General features: G+C 38.0%; 2 protein-coding genes across 2 annotated transcripts; one reads left to right on the top strand and one right to left on the bottom strand.

Moving 5' to 3' along the window:
• Positions 1-377: 377 nt before the first annotated feature.
• LOC106169240 (O-acyltransferase like protein) lies at positions 378-11,155 on the top strand. Its single transcript, XM_086995009.1, has 17 exons — positions 378-1,171; positions 2,645-2,744; positions 3,055-3,178; positions 3,553-3,643; positions 3,893-4,001; positions 4,676-4,896; positions 5,187-5,288; positions 5,438-5,620; positions 6,140-6,233; positions 6,602-6,700; positions 7,053-7,218; positions 7,611-7,690; positions 8,136-8,240; positions 8,520-8,637; positions 9,310-9,496; positions 10,007-10,149; positions 10,354-11,155. Exons 1-17 carry the CDS (start codon positions 598-600, stop codon positions 10,459-10,461), a joined length of 2,604 nt encoding a protein of 867 aa, XP_086851135.1. The 5' UTR covers positions 378-597; the 3' UTR covers positions 10,462-11,155.
• A 72-nt stretch (positions 11,156-11,227) lies between these two features.
• Positions 11,228-20,739, bottom strand: LOC106169254 (aromatic-L-amino-acid decarboxylase-like). The gene is made up of 13 exons (XM_013548665.2): positions 20,448-20,739; positions 20,095-20,208; positions 17,242-17,293; positions 16,574-16,638; positions 16,213-16,347; positions 15,878-16,021; positions 15,126-15,287; positions 14,921-14,988; positions 14,232-14,302; positions 13,261-13,280; positions 12,983-13,081; positions 12,449-12,550; positions 11,228-12,215 (listed from the first exon to the last, which is right to left on the bottom strand). The coding sequence occupies exons 1-13, from the start codon at positions 20,646-20,648 to the stop codon at positions 11,718-11,720; spliced, it is 1,731 nt and encodes a 576-aa protein (XP_013404119.2). The 5' UTR covers positions 20,649-20,739; the 3' UTR covers positions 11,228-11,717.
• Between the last annotated feature and the right edge of the window lie 1,261 nt (positions 20,740-22,000).

The raw sequence follows: 22,000 nt of genomic DNA, 5'->3' as shown, positions 1-22,000 counted from the left end.
CATGTTTTAGTGCGGGGTAAGAACCTTCTGGTATTAGGTGTGATAGGGGGGACTACGAAGATAAACCCTCTAACACAAAGCTCAGTTATTTGAATGTTCATGATTCAGTTCGATAAAAAAAGCAAAGACACTATATACAGGGGTAGTGTGACAGCTGCGCCAGTAGGGGGCAGCACCAACAGCGGTTCTCGTTTACTGGCCACACGGACACCTATAGCGACTCCAGTGCACATTACATCTTTCAAAGAACCCTTTTAACGAGTAAAATTAAAGAGTGAAACAAAAATACCCGCTCAATGTAATTCCGGTGTTTATGAATCTACGTGTGTGTGTGTGTGTGTGTGTGTGTGTATTAGTTTTACTATCCGCCACCAGGTGCGCCACTGCCGTGTAGCATCAGCTGACGGCTGCTCGGAGTTACGTGTACCTCAGCCGCGGCATCCGCAAACTAGTCTCTACATAGATAACAAATAATGCCTTGGCACTGAATCAGCATTTAAACCATCTGTCAGACCACAGGAGGCAATAGCACACTAAGAAGGGGGATCCGAGTTTTTCAACAAGTGATTATTTGAAAATCTTTTTTCACATTAAAAAATGAAGACGAAACATTTCGTCTTCTGCCTGAGCTTAGTCGTGGTATTTTCATCGCTCCCCAACAGCGTTTCAGCACAAGGGCGGGGACTAGGAGATCTTCTGAAAGGATATCTCGATTCAGATGTCGTGAAGAATCTTCTCTCGCCGGAGTACCTGGGAAAAGTCTTGACCGATCTGACTTCTCAGCTTCCTCAGCCATTGCCGGCTTTCGCCCAAAACTACAAGGACGCCATCATCAAGGCTGTGGTTTCCCAGCTGAACAACACGGACCAAATCACCACAGCTCTTAACAACGCCGTCCCCGATGTCTCCAAAGTTGGAGAACAAATCATCCCGTTACTAGCCTCCCAGGGGACAGCGGTTGCGGATTTAGTTCAGTCGTTGACCTCGGGCGCTGGTACCGGCGGAGGCAACCCGTTGGCGGTACTGCAGAACGTGGACTGGGACTCGCTGGTACAAGTGGCCCTGCCTAGCGCCCTGAACGCTGTCCTGCAGCCTATATCGGGGTACTGCGCCATAGACATTAGCTACATGTTGCAAGGACTGGTAAAGACAGAAGGTTGGGCACTGCAGAGTAAGTAACTTCTCGAAGAAAATATGAAAAATAACTAGTTATATTCTGTGTCAGGAAAGCTGTATGGTCATTTTAGATGGCTGTATTTGGTGTAAAATATGCCAAAACACTTCAAAGCACCATAGCAGCACCATGTCCACATGCGGTTTTTTTCTCCAAATAAAACCATTCTGAAAACCCCATTATACCTGGCCCAGCAACCGACTCATGGTGACTTAATAATAACTGACATTACGAACGTGACAAATTATCAGTTACTTGTTTGTTTTGGGCAAATAATTCGATAGGAACGGACCTCCTTCCCCGATAACTCACTTACCTAAATGTTTAATTGAATGGACTTCGAACCCGTGAAGATTGTAGCGCCGCAACTGCGACCACACCCTTAGGATCAAATGGTTTGCGGGCGGCGACTCCCGGCGTGTATTGTGCGAAGGGAGAGTCACTGCCAGTGCTGGGAGCTTCAGGGTGACAAGTGCTTAACCGGTTAACATACCGGGTATGCGCGGCGCGATGATTATCATGGCAATAAGTTAATCGTAGAGGATAATACTTAAGATGTATTTAATGGTGATAAGTTTTATTTGCGTTTAATATTAGTAACAAACCTGTCGAATTACAGCTTGTCTGATGAACATGTATAATCGTAGAGGAAAAAACAAACATTTCATAGGGTGCAGCTGATTCTGTGAGATCTTCGTAGACGCCTAATGGCGAAGCCATTTTTATGCCAATATTTAAATACGTTTTGCGTTTGTTGGAATGTAGGTTTACTTATACTGTTGTTAATCAGAGGTTTACGTTATCTTTTGGCACACCTCAAAAATCAACACGACAGGTGTCACTTGCTCGTGTTTCCAACACCTGCAGTGAGAGTTCGCCTGCGTTACATCCCCCCCCCTTCACACGCATTTACCACACACATACATATATACGCGCGCACGCGTAAATACCCGTCAACTGTCACATGCATATATAAAAATACGACACGTGTATAAGAAACTGACAATGAAACCAACGTCAGTCAATGATATGTTTGATAAATAAACGTTGTACTGCTGTGCACATGTAGTCTCTTTGATAAAGGCTTACTGTTCAGATTTCACCCATATTCCCGTGATATCACTTATCATTTGTGGGTAAATACACCGCATGATTATCATTATTGACAATTATTTGCTGATGCTACCTCAAGTATGTCAAGAAGATTACATACATATTGTGTATCTTGCCTGGTATGTTGCCAGTACTTGGGAGAGTGGAAGTCGCGCGCGGTTTGTTTATTTATTTATTTACTAGCACACTGAGTTTTTTCCCGTCATAGAGCACCCTTTGCCTCATTTTGTGAGTGAGGCTTAAAAAGCATGCTTTAATAAATCACCATCCCTAACAATCATCCCCAAAATGTTAGCCAATTAAAACTATAAATCTGTTCTAATAAGAATATTACATGTAAAATATTTTGCCTTGCAGTGCTGGACGCCTTCGGGAAACCCAACACTGGTTTACTGTTTGGTGACACACAGTGGCTTGGGCAATACGAACAGTGTCTGAGAGTCGAGGCCAAAATAGCGTACGTATTTTACTGATTGATTTATCTGTTAGGGTGATTCAGTCCATCTTCTCGTTATCAGTAAGACGGAAGAACACGCGAGACGCTCCAAATGGGGATAAAGATAAAGACAGTGGGTAGAGTGTTCGTATCAAAATAAATCGGGTTTTGTAATTGAGGGCCACCTCACCAGAAATAAAAGAAAACTATAAACTATAAAATTTAAAAACTGATCAGGGATATGCATTAAAATCAATTCTAATGCCCTAGACATTTGATGTTAAAGACATTCTTAATGTAGATTTCCATCTTACTTCTATTTTTTTCAAAGAAATTCCAAAATCAGCATACCAACTGGAGGTGGAAACCACTCGTTCCATGGCGACTACTGCAAGCTGTCCATGCCCGTACCGCCTGCTCTGTTTGCTGGTGCTATTGATGATGGCCAAGAAAAGGTATGAGTACACATGAATGTTTCTCTTTTTGCTTTTCATTATTATTATTATTGTTTTAATAAATTTAAAAATAAAGCTGTCCTGTCGGTGTTTGGGCTGGTCATACTGGTAGGGACATTACTCGAGGGTCTCGGTATCGATAAAACATTGACCACAGTGTACGCAAAGAAGGCAAATGAAAGCGAGGTAAACAAGCGGCGTGAGCTCGAGGGGACCGACAACACTTATCGGTAATAGTAATATAAGACGATTGTGGTCCAATACCCGCTTTTTCTTCTACGAACTTTATCGCGTTGATTCTTCTTATGAAATCATTGGGGTATAGATCCCAGTGTTCATTTATAGGTTGATAAAGCGTCCGTTACCTGTTTCAGGTTGGTGACGTGGCGGACACAGTTAAGTTAGCTCTGGGGATGTGTCTTCCCGCCTCGTGCTCGTCTCAGGATGTGAACCAAATTGTGAAAGGTGCATTTACTTATCCACTACTGATATTAGAATAGAATAGAATGCTGTTTTATTATTGTGACAAGGGTATACCACGACCGCATTATCTGCCAGTCCTCGTATATACAGTATATGACAATTGAATGAATAATAAAAAGGATAAATGGCATTACTATTATATCCTGACTTCCATACTTTTTTCGTATGGTCGTTGTTTTTTCCTTTCATTTTATAATTAATACTTTATTCTTGTGTGTATCTCTTTTTCAGTACTGATGAACCTGACGAATGCCCAGGATCTCGCGGCTGGGACCACGGTGGTATGTGACCAGGACAAGAGGCCGGACCTCAGCACGGACACCAGGGCACAAGTCTGCATGTAAGTAATCATAGAATAATGATATTTACTGTAGATGTCGCTACTGTCCCCGCCTTACTCGCCATTATGTACAGTATACAATATACCTGTGTGGGCCATTCCAAAAAAAGCGAGTCACCCAGTCGCGCCAGTGACGAAAATATTTTGTGCAATAATTGCATAACTGTTTTAAATCAAGGTTTGCTTACTGGTGATTTCTTTCTATTGTGGATGGTACTGCACTGAAGTACATGTATTAAACAGTAAAAATAATGGGACAAGTTAAAAATATTACAATTTTACAGAATAGGCGAGCGTCGCTGACGTGACTCAAATGTCTTCTTTTTTTTTTTTTTTTTTTGGAATGACACATTATTGAACTTGAAAATATGGAGAAAAAGCAGTGTTAGTGTAAAAGCAATATTATTGTTAAAGTTGTTCTACTTTTTCGGAAAAAGTATGCTAAAACATCCAGTCACATTAGTTATGACATTAGATATTAAGTTATTGCATGCCAATTTATCAGTGTCTTTCCTTGTGATCATTTATCAATTCTTTAATTCAAAAATTGTTCTTTTTTTCGAACCAAGAATGCAGATACACCTGTGGGTACATTCCTTAATACGTTAACTTGTATCTATAGGTATTTTTCTTTTTTCTAATAATTTATCTTTTTATTAATTTTATTCTAAAAGAGCTGTCCTGTCAGTGTTTGGACTGGTCATACTGGTAGGGACATTACTCGAGGGTCTCGGTATCGATAAAACATTGACCACAGCGTACGCAAAGAAGGCAAATGAAAGCGAGGTAAACAAGCGGCGTGAGCTCGTGGGGAACGACAACAAGGCGTTCGTCTCTGAGGAAAATCACATAGAAATGACAGTGGTTGATAACGGTGTACAGAAACACGGGGAAGGTAAAAAAGTAGAAATTCAGTTTATCTCAATTTGTCATAAATTAATGTAGTTCTTTAAATGAATAGGCCTATTTTCAATTTCAATTACAATTGTTGTCAGTGACTTTACATTTACAAGGTAAATTTTTTAAACGTCGCAGTTTTACACTGAAACTTACATGTAGGATATTATTAACAAACCATACATGTACTTTTATGCTTAATTCGCGAAACCGTTTAACATACCTTTCTGTCGAAAATAGATCCTTGATTATATGATTATATTTATATTAATTTTTAACTATGTTTAGCTAACGGTGATGTTACCAAGCACAGCATGCAGACCAATGGCACCGCCGGAAAAACCAAAGCTGCGGAGTCTGCCCAGCAAAAGACTTCGAAGGACCCGAAAGGTGAAGCGGATATTTTACAATACCTTAATTATTACAAATTTGTCAATCTATTTAATTCTACAATAACTTCTAAGTACAATCCACACGAAAGACAGTTTCTCCCGTAAAATGATATGTTTAAGCACCGCTTTCTTTTGCTTTACTTTCAGCGCCACTGGCAATCCGCCTCCTCACTTCTTTCTCTCTGTACTCTTCTCTCCCACGTCTCCTGGATACGCACCAGGGGCGCGGTGCAATCACCTGTCTAAACGGGATACGAGTTCTAAGTATAGGCTGGGTGGTACTGGGACACTCGTACTCGTATATGGTGTCCACCATCGGCGTGTTTGCAGGTATTGGTCAGACGATTTTAATTGCATTCAAAGTTACTAGTTTCTTCAAACAACTGTCGAAGTCAGAATGGTATTTATCACCATTCCAATAATTCACTGCTCTTCTTGGGTAGAGGATACAATAAATTCCACATGATGGTGTCTTGTGAGACACTGAAATGTCGGATAAGGAAAACCCTGCATTAGCTGCTGTTAGAAGGAACTGCTACTGTAACTTTTTTTAGTTCTGCAAATGAAAAATCGACTGTAAATTTAAGAATAAAACGACAGGGACATACACTGTCGTCATAGTTTATTGATGAACATTTAGGTAAACAAGTGTATTCCAAATAACGATCAACCGATCTGCATGTTAATTTATACACACCGTTTCTTGTTTGGGGATATAGAATATGTTCTTTTTTTAACTTTACATCTCAACATAAAGTATGTAATTAAGCGACTGGTTGGAGGAAATCAATGTACGCCCTTGAAATGGCAGCATTTTGACGCTACTGGTCTGTTGTTTTTCTCTTTCAGCAAATCCACTTTTTGCATGGGATGAATCAACGAGGTTCTCCTTCATAGCCGTCACCAACGCCTTTTTCTCTGTGGATTCATTTTTCTTATTGAGGTGAGCCGTAGCATGGTTACTTTATGATATGCAAGCGTATCTGTGTGTTATTTGTCTGCATGTCTGGCACTAATGTAATCTTGTTGTCTCTCCACATAGATGGATAACTTCTGACCTTATTAACACCGTTCTTCTGCCATTTTTTGTGTGCATTTACCTGCTTTAGATATTATTTTAACCTGCTTTTAAAGCATGCATTGTTCATTGCGTCCAAAAAGGTAATATTGAAATAGAGTTTAAAACTACATAGATATTTTAAGAAACTTTATTACCATTAAACATTACTTTTAAAGGCATTAGGATTGCAATCAATAAAATAATAAAATGTTTTGTGTATTTATTTATTTATTTATTTATTTATTTTGCAGTGGTGTTCTTGTGGCTTACCTCTTTCTTAAGCAGTTAACAAGACAGCGCGGTGTCCGCTGCAAAACTATGGTACTCTATTACATCCACCGATATTTGAGGTAAGTACATATATAATATAATATAATATAATATAATATAATATAATATAATATAAGTAATGCACATTTTACATATCTTATGACTAAATGAGAAAGTCTACTTTTCCCTTACATGTAAATTTGATAAATATCATTCTCTTTTGCTTTACTTCAACGTTCTTTCTGCAAGATACTGCCTATCTGTAAGCGAATCTCTCTTTGACCAGATTTCCAAAAGTTTGTAATTTACAAGCTAGAAAACCAGCTTTCATTTTTACTCGAAAATGTACACTTAAACGCGAGTTACAACCTTTCGAGTATACTACGCTGTACGCCCTCTGGTCTCTAGCACACATGTTATTTATATTTTCAGACTGTCGCCCATCTACTTCATGTTACTGTTTATATACGTGACCCTGAAGGACTACATGGGGCGTGGCCCTCTGTGGCGGGAAACGGGGTACGATGCCGAACAGTGTCGAAACAATTGGTGGACAAATATACTGTATATTAACAACTTTGTCTTTGCCAAGGAAGCGGTATGTTCACTTATTTCATTTAGGAAGTTAGTTACATGCATCATTATTTAAAAAAATTGGTTTCAATTATATAAGAGGAATTAACACTCTTTTCATTTCTGTCACTCAAACGGGAATTGAAGGTATCCTATATGCGATTTTCGCGCCATATAAAATTTAACTAAAAAAAATCAATTTCACCTATTCAACAGTCATTCGCCGTAGCCGTTTTTGTTCTTAGACTAGATGATTAATACCATTCCTAATTATATAATTCAGTTCAAAATTTGCACGAAGACCAGTAGGGTCTAGTCAGACAAGCATTTAGACCATTGAAGGATTTTAGCAGTTAGAAGAAGTAAAGAAAAAGTACAAGTTAATATTTTACTAGTAAATAAATCCATTCTTTTCAGTGTATGTCTTGGTGCTGGTACATAGACAACGATATCCAGTTTTATATCGTGGCGCCACTTTTCATGTTACCCTTATACTGGTAGGTACAGCTGTATACATACACATGCATGCATGTATAGGCCCCATTTCCACAGATTTGAGATCGATCTATCCCCGGGGGGAGTCTCACTAGATTACTGTCAGCTTAGCTGGCTTAAATGTCTGTCCCGCCTACTTAAAGCTGTAAGGGGGTAATTAACTTCCGTGCACTGTCGGCTGACAGCAATTTAGCGTGAACCCCCAGGGAGTTAGGTCGATCAAGTTGGATCGATCTAAATCTCTGGGAATGCGCTCTATATATGCGATTTGAAAATAACATGACGTGTTTACAAAGATTTCTTTTTTATGTCCCTTAAAAATTCAAAGTAATTCATTTCTATAGCGCTTAAAATTACAATGTGTATCCAATGTAATATGATTTATTAAATCAATGGCTATGAAACACCTGTTTGGGCTAATGATATGTCTTTGATTTGATCACGTAGGAAACCTGTTGTCGGGCTTGTGATACTGCTTTTGGGACTGATTGCCAATATTATAGGGAGTTACTTCACGCTGGCTGGGCTAAAAGCGCATTCATTCTTTCTTGGGTATGTACAGAATGTATGCTTTTCGTATTACACGTTCAATTGTTATGTTTGATACCAAAACACATCTTAAAATAATATCTTTTTTTACTGGATTATTATTTTATTTATTTATTTATTTATTTATTTATTTATTTATTTATTTATTTATTTTGACAGTAGCCCTGCTTCTCGTTGTATCTCCTGAGAATTAGTACATGTACGTGACAAATCTCTTAGTTTAAACACACGGTATTACGCTCCGTTGTAGGACCTACTTCACATTTTTTTCTTCTCTTTTAGAGACGATTTCTACTATCACTACTACATTATTCCCTGGTGTCGCATCGCACCCTACCTGATTGGATTGCTGGTGGGATTCCTGCTTAATAAGACTCAGTGCAAGATAAAGATGAATAAGGTAAGACATTACTGACTCGAATTTCAAGGAAGTAACCCACGAATAAAGGACTTACGGACGGAGATCATATTGAAATAGTACAGATGGTTATGAAATGAACACTGACTGATTCCCCACTTCGGACCTTTCCGGAATCACGCGACGTTGCCCGAACGCAATTAGCAATGAGGAGATTGGAATATATGTGTAGAGTCGTTGTGGTGCCATTGGAGCACCCAGCCTTATCGGGTCCTGTTTCTGTGCATCTCAACAACACGAATCGAGGACGAAAATGTCGCGTTTTCTCGAAGCATGGATGATAGCCATACTGCTTTAGATGTACCAGGGGTGACGGACACTTTATTTTATTTTTTATTTTTTAGTATGTTAGTGCATTGTGGGGAAATCGTTGCCATGATGAGCCATGCCTTGATTATTAAAAAAATAAATGAATCAAAAGTAACTGATCCATTTTTAATATATTTGCATCATTTCACAGTTTTAATAAGGGTCTTGAAATGTCAAAAACATTTTGCATAGTTTATAGTTATTAAAACGAAGCAAAAATTATTTGAATCATCCTTTGGGAATCATCTTTTAGGTATATCTAGTCAACGGTGTGAAATCATGCTTAAGTTTCCTATGAACACGAAAAACCTGCATCGAACTCGTGTCTTAAATACTTCTTTTCAGTATTTCGTTGCTCTGGGTTGGATAGTGTCCATAGCCTGCTGCACGCTGCTGGTCTTCGTGAAATACGACGACGTCAAAAATGGTCCTTGGTCCAAAGAGGGCTCCATCATGTACGAAATAATCAGCAAACCAATGTGGGGGTTCGCTCTCGGGTGGATTATCATTGCCTGTGCCACTGGCCACGGCGGTGAGACATTTTTTACATTTATTTATGGTCTTAATTCGTAAAGCTACAGTAACAGTTGTGTTTAGAAGGATGATGACTGCGCTTTTGGTCTGGATTGTAGGTGTCACAGTATTACTGCCATAATGGTGATATGAATCTCTTTTTTTCCTTAAATCTGTAATTTTACAACTTATACTTCTGGTTTTTTAATATTAAAAAGTGAAAAAAATACCTTTTTAAGATTCAAAAAATAACAATGAATGTAAAATCGTAAGCGTAAATCCATAACTGAGAAATCGAAAATGTATTTTTGCAATTGTTTAGTTTGATGAATACTGAAATTTGAGACATCATTTTTGTTCCAATATTCAAAAATGTATTTTTATAATCGCGTATTCTTAATTATTTAAGCGTATACTGTAAATTCATTGCATGTTTATATACATGTATATTTACTTCAGTGATTTGAATTGTCGATTTTGCAAATACGGATTCTCATATATTTATTCTATTTTTGTGTATATTTTACAGGTTTTATCAATTCCATATTGTCCTGGTCGTTCTGGGTACCCCTTGGGAGACTCGTATACGCGGTCTATCTCATCCACCCGGCACTTATACTAGTCTACCTACAAAACCGTCCGTCTGAAGTCGACATATCCGATTTTAATATGGTGAGTAAACGTGTAACACACAGAGAGAGAGAGAGAGAGAGAGAGCATGTGTAGAGTCACAGTCATTTGCATGTGACTAATTGCTTAAGACTGATTATATTCAGTTTTATTTCATATCATTTTGTGTTACTTAATTCTGTTTCAATTTCATTCCAATTTTCGATTTATTTATTATTCTATGTACCATTTATTTTATTTTTCCAGGCCTTCTTGTTCAGTGGATATATGTGTTTATCCTTCTTGGGTGCCTTCGTGTTCAGTTTAGCATTTGAAATCCCCATGATGGGAGTGGAAAAGATCCTGCTTCACTGATGACTGACAGGCAAAATGATGTGTGAAAGTATGCTCACCTGAGCTTCCTGCATATACTGCATGTAGTTGAGCTTGTTGAGTATTTGATTATGTCGAGCATGCACTAGCGTATTGATGCATCTGCAAATGTACTTGCGTGTATATAAATACAGTTGTATAATGCAAATCAGTTAGCCATTGTGACAATATTATTTTCCATATGTGATCGTGGATGTTAGGGGCCCATATTTGTCCTCGTTTTTGACAGTAACAGTTGCCACAATAACTGCTCACAATTAAGTGTCAACACCTTGGCCGAAAGAAAAGCACGGTCAGCATATTTAAATTACACCGACATTTATTATAGAGTGATCACTGACTTTGATACGCGTCTTGCTGGATTAATTGCAAAGACGCTTCAAAGCCAAAAACGTATACGACTATCCGACAAAATCCAGTTTTGAGACTAGACGCACTAGTAGCTTCAGGGGATTATCCTCAAGCTTAAAATTACATGTACGTGCGTTTAACACGTATTTACACAGGTATGGTATTGCAAATTTAACACTTAGTAATAGACAGGAAGAACATACACGCTTTTGGTGTGCACTCTTTTTGTGTTACTGTGATGTATATAAGTAGCCGTTTACTACTAGAGCCAACTTGGTGAACGCGCGTCTGTTACCACATTTAATAAAGGGTTATTTTTAGAAAATCTTTTTTTTCTTTTCTCTCTTTCCACTGAGAACTACATTTCTTCTGCAAAATTATCGAGACGCAGTCGTTTTGTCAACACCTTTATTATATCTGTATCAATCAGTAAACTGCCCTAGTACGAGCACGAAGAATCTCACAAAGCACTGATCTCTATATTTTTCCCTTCACCGGTTAAAATGTGGAGAAGTATTCTGATATAATATATATATCTTCCAATTGAGCTGTCTAACTCCATCTCAACCTACACATACACTTATATACTTTGACTGCTGTTTTCTAACCCTTGTTTTGTGGGTGAAGCATGCACCATAAATTACAAGTTAATTCCACACTGTCGTGCAGATATAACAGCTTTCCGTGGGATTTCCAGGATGAGCAATTACGTATCCACGGCTGTTGTATTCATATAGAAGTCGTAAATTTCTAACAATATTCATAAGCAAAACGAAAACGCTGTCCTGTATTTTTGATAAAACATTTAACTTTTCGATAAGTAAATTATCTTCGACGGTAATGATAGCCACATGTATTCCTCGTCTGGCAGGCAGTCGACTTGACTCTCAGGGAAGGCGAAGCTTAAACCTCGCTCCCGCCCCATGCTTCGCAGCCGAATCACTTTTGTGACGTCTTTCTGCAATGCTCAACGCGGCCCGAACGCTGACGTTGTAACACTTCGGGTCGGAGACCATCTTCAGCAGAAGGTTGCGCCTCACTTGTGCCGTCAGGTCGCTCTTGTCCGGGTAGACCAGAGGGACAGGGTGCTCGTAAAACACCTCATCATCTTCCGAACTGCTTCCAATCAAATCGCCGTTATCATCGCTTTCATTTTCCTCATTTTCTGTCTCTTCCTGCCCCTTGTTGCTGTCGCAGTTTTCAAGGATGTCGTTGGCGAAATCTGTGATGACGTGCCACGCATGTTCAATGTCGTCATCAATAGCGTGCTGTGCGCAGACTGCAAATCTGATGACGTACTTCTCATGAATCTTAGCGGGAACCATGTGCAGCTTTCCGGAATGGTTGATGTTACGCAACAAATTCTGGGTCATTTTGTTTGGACCCTTCAAATGAAAATTAGAAGAAAGCCAAAATCATTATCTCTGACTACCTTTGCCATATCTCAAACTTTATGTCACAGATAAAGTACATTGATGTTTTTAATTAAACGTTTGCAGCTTCACCAACCTTAAAACCCTAATATGAACCAGTTGAACTTAACAGTGCACTAAATGGTAATTTTTTTCTACACAGAAGTTAACGTTTACAAGCACAGGTGCCCTGAGGGTTCACTCACCTTAAGTCGGAAACAGACCAACCCCATGGTCACCTGGCCAAGGATTTCAAATCTGGAGTCGGCGCGCACCAAGCCCTCAAAATGCTTGGCCAGCTGAACATGCTATAGAAAGAGAAAGTCGATTAATTACATTGTAAATAAACTGATCTTCAAAATTATCCTGTAAACAACACCATCAACACCTAGCATTTGTCGCTGTTATTAGCTTTGGATAAAAACCTAAGAAACAGATTATTTTTCTTTAAAGAAACTTATGCGTTGCATCATCCTGTGTACTAAGAACGTTATTTTAATAATGGTCACAATAACCAGTACTATACAAAATGATGACATTAATGAGTGAATAACAAATTTTCTCAATTGTTTTTTTCTCAAATGGCAACTTTGATATGACGCGCGGGGAGAGGATTTCATGGAGTAGTTAATAATAATTTTCACGTTGATGCGCGAATAACGTATTCATATTTTAACACTTGACCATTTCTCTATTCATAGCAATAGCTACTCGTACATACGCTTTAGTGTATGTACTACCTCTCGTATGTACTTCTGTAGACCATCCACCCCATATGTCCTTATGACAAACCACAGTTTCAGTGCCCGGAAACGACGGCTTAGAGGGATACCCCAGTGCTGAAATGAAATAAAAAGAAAAGAAAAAAATCTACATGCATATGGATCTACATGGAGGATACATGTACAAGACACTTGAGCACATGCTAAAACTTTCCTTCACTGCAGCCGTATCAATGGATTACTGTGATCCAGTGCATTCATTTGCTTATTAAAAGAATTATCTATGTGGTACTTACCCTGAAGTCTATTGCCTGTCCTTTGTATGCGTGAAAAAAATACCAACAAAACTGTCTTGAAAAGCGATTACTGTCGGGAAAATGAAAGCTGATCGATGGATATGAACATTTCATGTGCACAAAACATTAAAGGCCAAATGCGTATAAAATAACTTTCATGTGCCGTGTATTGAGGATATTTGCGTTTACTTGGCGTGCCTTTTAGAGTGGAAGCGGATGGTGAGAGCAAAATAAACGATATTACGACACATGAATAACGTCTATACAAGGAGTAATTTAGAACGAAAATAAGTCTGCCTTGCGCTAATATCGGACAACCAGATGGCAAAGTAATGAGGAAGTCTGGCGGCAAGTTATGCCACACAAATTTAGTTATTTACATCTGAAATTATCTTCCCTACAGATTCATGTAAGAAAGCACACTTCCACGTCCTAGATTAAGTAAAACTTTATCGAAAAAAAACAAAGAAAGTAGTGGAAATGACCAGCGCCACGACCACGCATTTTGAATCATTTTTAATTAAATCCTAGGCAGAAGTTCTTTTTATCCTTACTGCTTGGTAAATAACAAACTCTCGCTAAAGCCAAGTGCTGTTTGATGTGATAATAAGAACCCCTTTTATCATAATTGAATTCCATGGCAATAGAGATGATGTGTGTTGAATAAACGGGCATGGAATATTGCAGCGAAGAACGTTTGTGCTTTAACGTATAGTAAGGGGAACGGTTATTGAAAATACAAAGGGGAAGCCTGATATTGATATGCTACAAATGAGCATGTTAAATGTAATCTTAAATGAACAAAGAGTGTACTTTTAAAAAACATTAAAGACACATTAAGTTGAAAATTCAATGAAATGATTAGGCAAGGAATATAATGAAAATAACAATATTTCCAAATAATTCATTTTAGCGTTTAACACGTATTCAAACTAAATCATTATTCGGGTGTTTAGATTTTGATAGCATACCTGAGTGATGGTGTCGCAGATAGACTGGGTCCACAGTCAGGGCGTTCGTCAGGGCGTCTCTGTTACGTACCCTATGGTAATGAGATGTCATCGTGTTCAATATACGCTTATGCTAAATTCTACTGGTACGTGCATCTCTGTCAAGGTATATAATGTTCATCAAGTAAAGTAATAATAAGATTCTTTATTATTTTTATAGTAAAGATTGTAGAGATCCTTGAAAAATGACAGGAACAAGGGGAAAAAGTGGCAGAAAAATATTAAACCGATGATTACGGGGATTTGATCGGACGCAGTTCGGAAGATAGCCCCTAATGGCGCATTCCATAAAAATCTCTATGTCCTTTGTACAATACATGTACCTAAAACAATAGAAAAATGCTGACAATGAACGCGCTATTAAACACAAAAATGAAGAGGGGGGTCGATACATGTACCAGCGGTTTGGAAATTGTGCATAAGATGCAACTTAATACTGTTTAAATTTCTGTACATGTATCTTTACTAAATATGTGAAACAGAGTTTTTTATTCTGTTTTTGACACTACCTCCAAATGAAACGCGATTTAAGAGATCCCATTTATTAAAGCTTAACATTGCTTTCTTATCACAATCAATATAATTACAACATCTGCTCATTTCAATCCACTTTTCACGGGGAAAGATTAGATACGCGCATGCGCACTCACCACATAGTCGAGCAATCGAAGTTTACCAGAAGCCACTTGTTGGGGTTGAAGTTGAAAGAGTGAGCGTGCTGAAATAAATGTACACAGTTTAGCTTTCGCGATGGATAAGAGCCAAACAAAACAATTTTATATAAGTTTGGAAGCAAAATCGTTTATTGAATAATAATTTTAAAACCTTTTTATGCCATGACATAACCCCACGTACCTCAATTCCTTTGATAAGATGCTGGAATTCGGGACAAATCAAGGCACTTCCAGCGTAAGCGGCATCTATGTGCAGCCACACCCCCTCCCGCTCACACGCTGCCCCGAGCTCCTTAATGTTGTCAAATGAACAAACGGCCGTTGTTCCGAGGGTGGCGCAGACCTGTCCATAGAGAAAATAATGACTAGAATTAGCTGTAAAATCAAATTAAAAAATCATCCAGTACAGTACATCGAGGAACAGACTAAACTAATATCACCGAATAACATTTTAAAATCACCGAGAAAAGGCCATAGTGAAATAAACTTAATTTTTTTTCATTTTAAAATCACATTTAAAAATCGTCGATAAAAGACCATTGATAAAAACCAACTGCTTTTTAAGATTTAAAGTTACATTTAAATATAGATATTGCAGTATGCATGGACGCTTTGAAGCTTTGTTGTACACAAATATATCCCTTTAAACCTCATTGTTGGCAAAGACAACCACCGGAGCAGCGAGTACATCATGTATTAGTTTAAACAAGGAGTTATAACTGTTATAACTCCTTGGTTTAAATAACAATAATCATGATACGCATACAAGTATTTCTCTCTTTTTGTTTCTTTTCTTTCTTTTTACTACCGTTTTTGTACATACCCCGATACATCTTGTACTCTTTTCGCGTATAGTATAATATCCACTTTCAGAGCATTTCTAAACAAGTATATTACAATTGCCTTAGCTTTGGGATGCCATGTATCACTCACGTAAAATGGAATCAGCCCCAGCTTCCGGTCCTCCTCAATGGCCTTGACCAGAGTTTGACCCCGCAGTGAAAAATTCTCGTCAGTTGGTAGGTGGCGCATCTTTACGCAGCCAATCATTCCAGCCTTCTCGACACAAGAATGAGCCTGAAAAAAGTTTCATTTTTTAACTGACCACTTTCCGAATCAAAATTTGTGAAAAAAAATCATTGTTATGCACATTTATAAAATATCTCTTTTACGCATGGATTAATATAAGAAATGACCACGTTTAAACAGTTTCTCATTATTTCGATCGACAGATGCAAACTTCTAGACAACGCCTTTTAATTACTCACCAGGGTAGAACAATAGGCCACTAACTTAGCTTGCAGCATACCGTCCTCCACAAATGGATGGACGTCCTGCATCTGCTTGATGGCGTTGTGACGGGCGGCCAGGAGGGTGACCAAGATACACTCACTGGCCGAACCCTGGTCATTCAATGTACAGATATGTTATATAATGATGTGTAATATAATATATGCCATTGCATATAATCTATATATATAATGTCTATGTCATTTTCAAAAGTAAATTATCATTTCTCGCTAAGAATTTGCCACTTTTTCTGTAAACACTACCCCCAGGCGACTTATTCTTATCAAAAAAACTTTTTTCAATTTATTTTTTTATTATTATTTGGGGTCATCTCTGTACCTGTATGACGCCTCCGCCGACTCCGTTTTCGTGAAGAAAAACACTCGGCAATCCAATCATTTTACCTAGAAAATGGAGAGCGAGCAAACATGTTAACTGTGTCGGGAAAAGGGCAATATTTTAAAATTGCTAAATTGTTAAAACAACCATCTCATAAAATAATTCGTACTTGCTGATTATAGAAAAAAGAGTAAACCTACCCTTGCGTATTTTAAAATGCTATGTGCCTGTTTCAAACAAAAAATCATACTAAATAATTACACCGAATTAAGCATTAAACTAGAAAAGACACAATTGTATAAAAAGCATTTTAAATACTGATGTCTATAAGCGTTTGATTTTGACGAGAGACTGATAACATTAATATTTGGGTTCGTCACACCAGACTTCGATGCTGTGCATAAATGCTTAAGACTGTCCGCTTAAAAGATATCAGGTATTACAACCAGCCAGTTGTTCATCTTATAAATATTTCCTTTTGAGGGAAAATAAAATCAAAAGTAAAACTCTGGTCAAGATTAAATGAATGCTTCTTGACTTTGGGTTAAATAATTGCACTGAAATTAAAATCAGCATTTCGAGTTCCCTGTCAGGAATTTACATGGGAATATAGGATTTCTATATACATGTAAATCATATTATTTAATTCATCGTGCTCTTTCACCTACCAAGCCAATCCAGAACTATTGTTTCAAGTTCGGTACAGGCGGGGCTGGCTGCCTGAAACAACATAAAAAAAGCAACTTGTGTCTGAAAAATATTTTCATTGGATCTGAAAACAGTCGAAACAATAAACATTTTAGATTTTTTTACTTTTATTTTGTGGAATCCTCACGTAACTTGCCACCGCGGATTGAATTTGCCGACAGTTTTCAGTTGTCAGCAAGTCTAGATGAGATAAAGACACCTAGAGGATCCCAAAACAATAAGGACATGTTTCAGTCATACAAATGAACACATTCTTCAAAAAAAAATTATATTTTCCTTCCAAACGGACCGTCCCAGTCTTTTAGCATCATACCAGGCAACGGACAAAGTGACTTAGGCCATGTAGATAGGAGTTTCATGCCCAACCATTCCTAAATATTTCCTTATACTAAGTACATGTATGTCAATAGATGGTTACAATAACTAATGGAAAATGGAAAATATAAATTAATTCTTCGTAATAGCATGCATCTAAAGAAGGCAGTAATGCGAAACATGTTTCCAAATTTAGAAAATCTAAGACCGAAATTTGGTCAAATTACCAAGTGATTGGGTGGTCATTATTGCTATTAATCCGCCTAAGTCGAGACGCTACGAGACGCCCAGTGTTATTGGATTACATGTTTGACAGCTCACAAAGCCACGGCCACGCCAAATTACATGTAATCGATGGAAGATTAAAAACACAAAGCTTTTAAGTGTCTCGATAAGCGCCCACTGGGTCGCACATGAGTACAAAGATGGCGGCCTAAGTCAATGCCTTGTCTGATCGATTGAACGCAAGCAAAGAACCCAATGATTTCCCCAATTTCTGATAAAAACCAATTCGATCATTGTTTGTAGAGGAAAGAGCAATAATCACAGTCTGCTATGTTGCTAATCCTTCCTTTGATCCCAAAATAAAGACATCAAAACATCGGGAACAATTTGTCGATCGGAGTTACGCTGAAATCTGATAAATGCCGTGATTCCTAGACTTATTAAGGATCTCGACATCAGATTACCACGGGTAGTATCAATTCCTCACTCGAATGCCGTTAGTAATACGCATTTACTACCCGCCTACACCGGAGGAACAAGTAATTACTTGGCAAAAGGGAAGCAATTAATTATAGCTGACTATTAAAAAGGTACTACACAACCACTCAATGTTCTAGGAAAAGGAGGTCCCTTCTATATCGAGAGAACACTACTGACTTAACTCCAAATAATTGGTGATTAAACCAGAGTATAATTGCAATAGATCTGAGTAATAGTCGGGTCCGTACACTCAAATACGAACGAACCGTTGAATTCCAAGTGCGGCCTATCTAAGGCTCCATTCAGAATAGGGGACTAACTAGTCCGAGGGTCAAATATGGCGACCCACTACGAAGCTTGCCGTCTAATCCGCTGATAGTCACTGAATAGATATCCCGTGGGGAAATATTCAAGTGGGTCGGCCATATTTGACCCTCGGACTAGTTAGTCCCCTATTCTGAATGGCCCCTTAGTAAGATATTTTTTATGTTCCGGTCAGTGTTGCCAAAATTATAGGTCTCATAAAGGAGAAAATTCGTCCTTTATTAGCAGTATAATTATAAGTTTAATTCAAATACAATAAATGTTGAAAGTGTTAACTATGTGAGAACTTTCTTATACATGTATGTTAAATGTTTGGTTTAACTGCTTGAATAGCTTGACCCGGGAACACGCAAAATTTGATTCATTTAGCTATTTAGTTTAACCAAGCACAGTTCTTATATAATCTACTTACATTCTTCTTTTTTCTATTTTTTAAAATCCTTCTATTTATTTTATTACCACTTTATCATTATAGTCATTCAGGTTGTATATTATTTTATCTCTTTTCATTTCATTTTTTATTTATTTTTATTACACCGATCTCATTTCGAATCATTCTTATTTACAGTATTGTTCATCTTATTATAATTATTTTTCTGTTGATAATACCTTTTTCCTGACCAGTGCATTTGTATATGCTCCCCATGTTAATCAACGTTTAGATTCATTGTACAAAGTGCTGATTGATAATATTCCTTTTAATTTGAATTTTGAGCGTTTTTTTTCCTTTGCGTCCAATATCGGTTGCCCGAATGTCATCCTTTTCAAGCACTGACTACCCACAGTACGTCTGAACAAATAAAATCAATTCTGAGTTTCTGTTTGAATGAATTTTTTATACCCTCGCTTTTATAGACCTTGTTCAATGATCTCGTGTTCCCATGCCTTGTTTTGTATAACTTCTCGTATTTAGTTTTATGGGAATCGAGTCACGTCACATCACGTGACAATGCTTATGTTCGCGTCACAACTGTCTGCCTCATATTTTTGCAAAAAAAAATGAGAAAATGATGCAGGGGTTGTCAAAAAAATAAATACTTAATTAATTGGATGGTACATTTTTGTGTGAAGGTCTCGTCTGGAGACTGAGACATGCAGACAATTTCTTTACACATTGTGTAAAATACGAAATAGTTGTAGACAACAACGCCCAAACTAAAGCAAGGCCTACATGTAAGATCCGACATATTGGATCCTAGAGTAGGCCCTATGTCGTTATAACTATTCCACAGGAGTTCGTAAACATTGTCTTATTAGTTTCTCTTTATAAGGCAGACAAATTAGATATGTGTCGGTTAAGGAGCGCAACCGATCCTAATTTTGAGTAAATCGGATTTTTGCCACCTATTTTCTTACAAACAAATGAAATCGCTGACTATTAAAAGTTTCAACTGATTGCCGAAAATATCTCAGTGATCTTGTTTTTATACTCTGGAATCGTGCTATTATATGTTTGTACAACAACTTACCCAAGAAAACCCAACACAGCCGATAGCGTCAGACAACATATCTGCTAAAATCGATGGAAACGAATTCCCGGCTGGGAAGTAAGCGTGGAAGTTTGGGTGCTGCCAATGAGTAATCTAAAATGAAAAAAAATAATAAATGCATTTATGGGGTCTAAAGGTTTATATACGGGCTTTACATTTATGGGAATTGATGCAAACAAACAGCAAAGCCTCGTAAATTTCAGTTGTTTTTAACCAGTAGCTTTGGAGCGGAGGCCTTAATTCACTGACAGACAATATGGATAATATGAAACACTGAAGTTAAATGGACCCTTTTCGTTATATAAATGGTTAAGGAAGAAAAAGTGACCCACCCCTGGCATAACGACATTGTTAACATCAGCCATAATGTCGGTCCATTCTTCACCCTTTTCAGGTGCCTTAGAAGGTACCAGATCACGCATGTACCCGGGGTGGACTTCCGGTGTTACTCTGCGCATGTGAACTTTCTCTAGGTAGTCTGCAATGTAATCTACCATTTCTTTCCCATGTTTTCTAAACTCATTCGCTTCCATTGTCCTCGTTTCTCTCGTTCGCCTAAATAAGACATGAATTAAATAAGGTGATTTATTACTGTGACATAAAATAAATAGCGCAAGTGTGACTCTCTACTAGACGTCTTCTAGCCGTTGCAAAATTATGCTGAATACACGCCCCCCCCCAAAAAAAAAAATAAATAAATAAAATAAAAAACGACCCATTTTTAATTGAAAAGGAAAGGAAATAGGTCGTTTTTTTATGGGCCACCCTGTATAAGACCTAGAAGCCAACTCAACTTTGTGCTGAATCCTACATAAGACTTAATAATTTAGGAACAGCAAAAATGCAAAAGTAGAACGCAACCCCTTGAAATACCCACTGTACGGCGCGATTAAGCCTAGTCACCAGTTTCCTGGTTGATATAAACCTTCGCTTCTCTTGTTAACCCCTGAAGTGATCAAAATACGCTGAAAAGGCTGGCATCGACCAGTAGGATTTTTCACTTTATCCGCCCTCATGGCCCAGAAAGTAGCGCTCATTTTTGTGACGGGCTAGGTTGAAATTTGACGTGTTTGGCAGACTGTTTTTGGCTTACCCGTATTGTCTAATCACCGTTTTCATACATTTACCCTGTAAATTTTATTTTATTTCCATTCGATTTTATTCCAAATGTAATATTTGGTTAAAATTATTGAATTTGTGAAGGCAACTTTTTCTAACAGGAGGCACTATTGGACTCTTGCAAATTATGGTATGTTATGAAAAAAATAAAATTTCTTTGTAATCTACCAAAAAACCCATCCTGCCTGACAAGAATAACACAACATTTAAACTTACCTTTCTTTTTTTAACAGCTATTATCGTAGATTATCTTGGATGAAATTTTCAAGCTATATATTTGAGTAGTCTCATTGGCACCTCGTCTCTAAATACTGGCTTTTCAACCAAGCTCGCTTGCCCACCGTGTTATTTAAACGGAACTCGTGACTTGTAACACTCGCGCGCACACACACACACACTAACGCTGTAATGGCAAACACTCGACTGCAACCTAGCCAGTGCCGCGCCACTTTAAGTACGATAACGTTTAACGAGAACTGTAATAGCGCTGGACTTGACTTTGATTGAAATCGCTCAGACACTCGAGCGTTGTGATCAATCTTTTCTTATGAGAGTGTTGTCAGAGAGACTTTAATTTGTAATTTGTTAAGAAAAACGTCACGGTCCACGCGCCCAGCAGCTGTAAGGTGTGTGTGAACAGTACGCTCACGCACGCCATGGAACTTAAACCCGGCGCATACAGAAAGCTACGAGCTCTGCAACCGGTTTTCAGAAACTGGGGGCCCATGTAACACAGAGTCCGCCCTCCATTAGATTCACACAGGTT

The sequence above is a fragment of the Lingula anatina genome, chromosome 9 (assembly GCF_051362555.1).
Source record: "Lingula anatina isolate TDL-2025a chromosome 9, LinAna3.0, whole genome shotgun sequence".
NCBI classification, from domain to species: Eukaryota; Metazoa; Brachiopoda; class Lingulata; order Lingulida; family Lingulidae; genus Lingula; species Lingula anatina.
The sequence above is the reverse complement of the archived record's forward strand: the minus strand, read 5'-3'. Positions and strand labels throughout refer to the sequence as shown.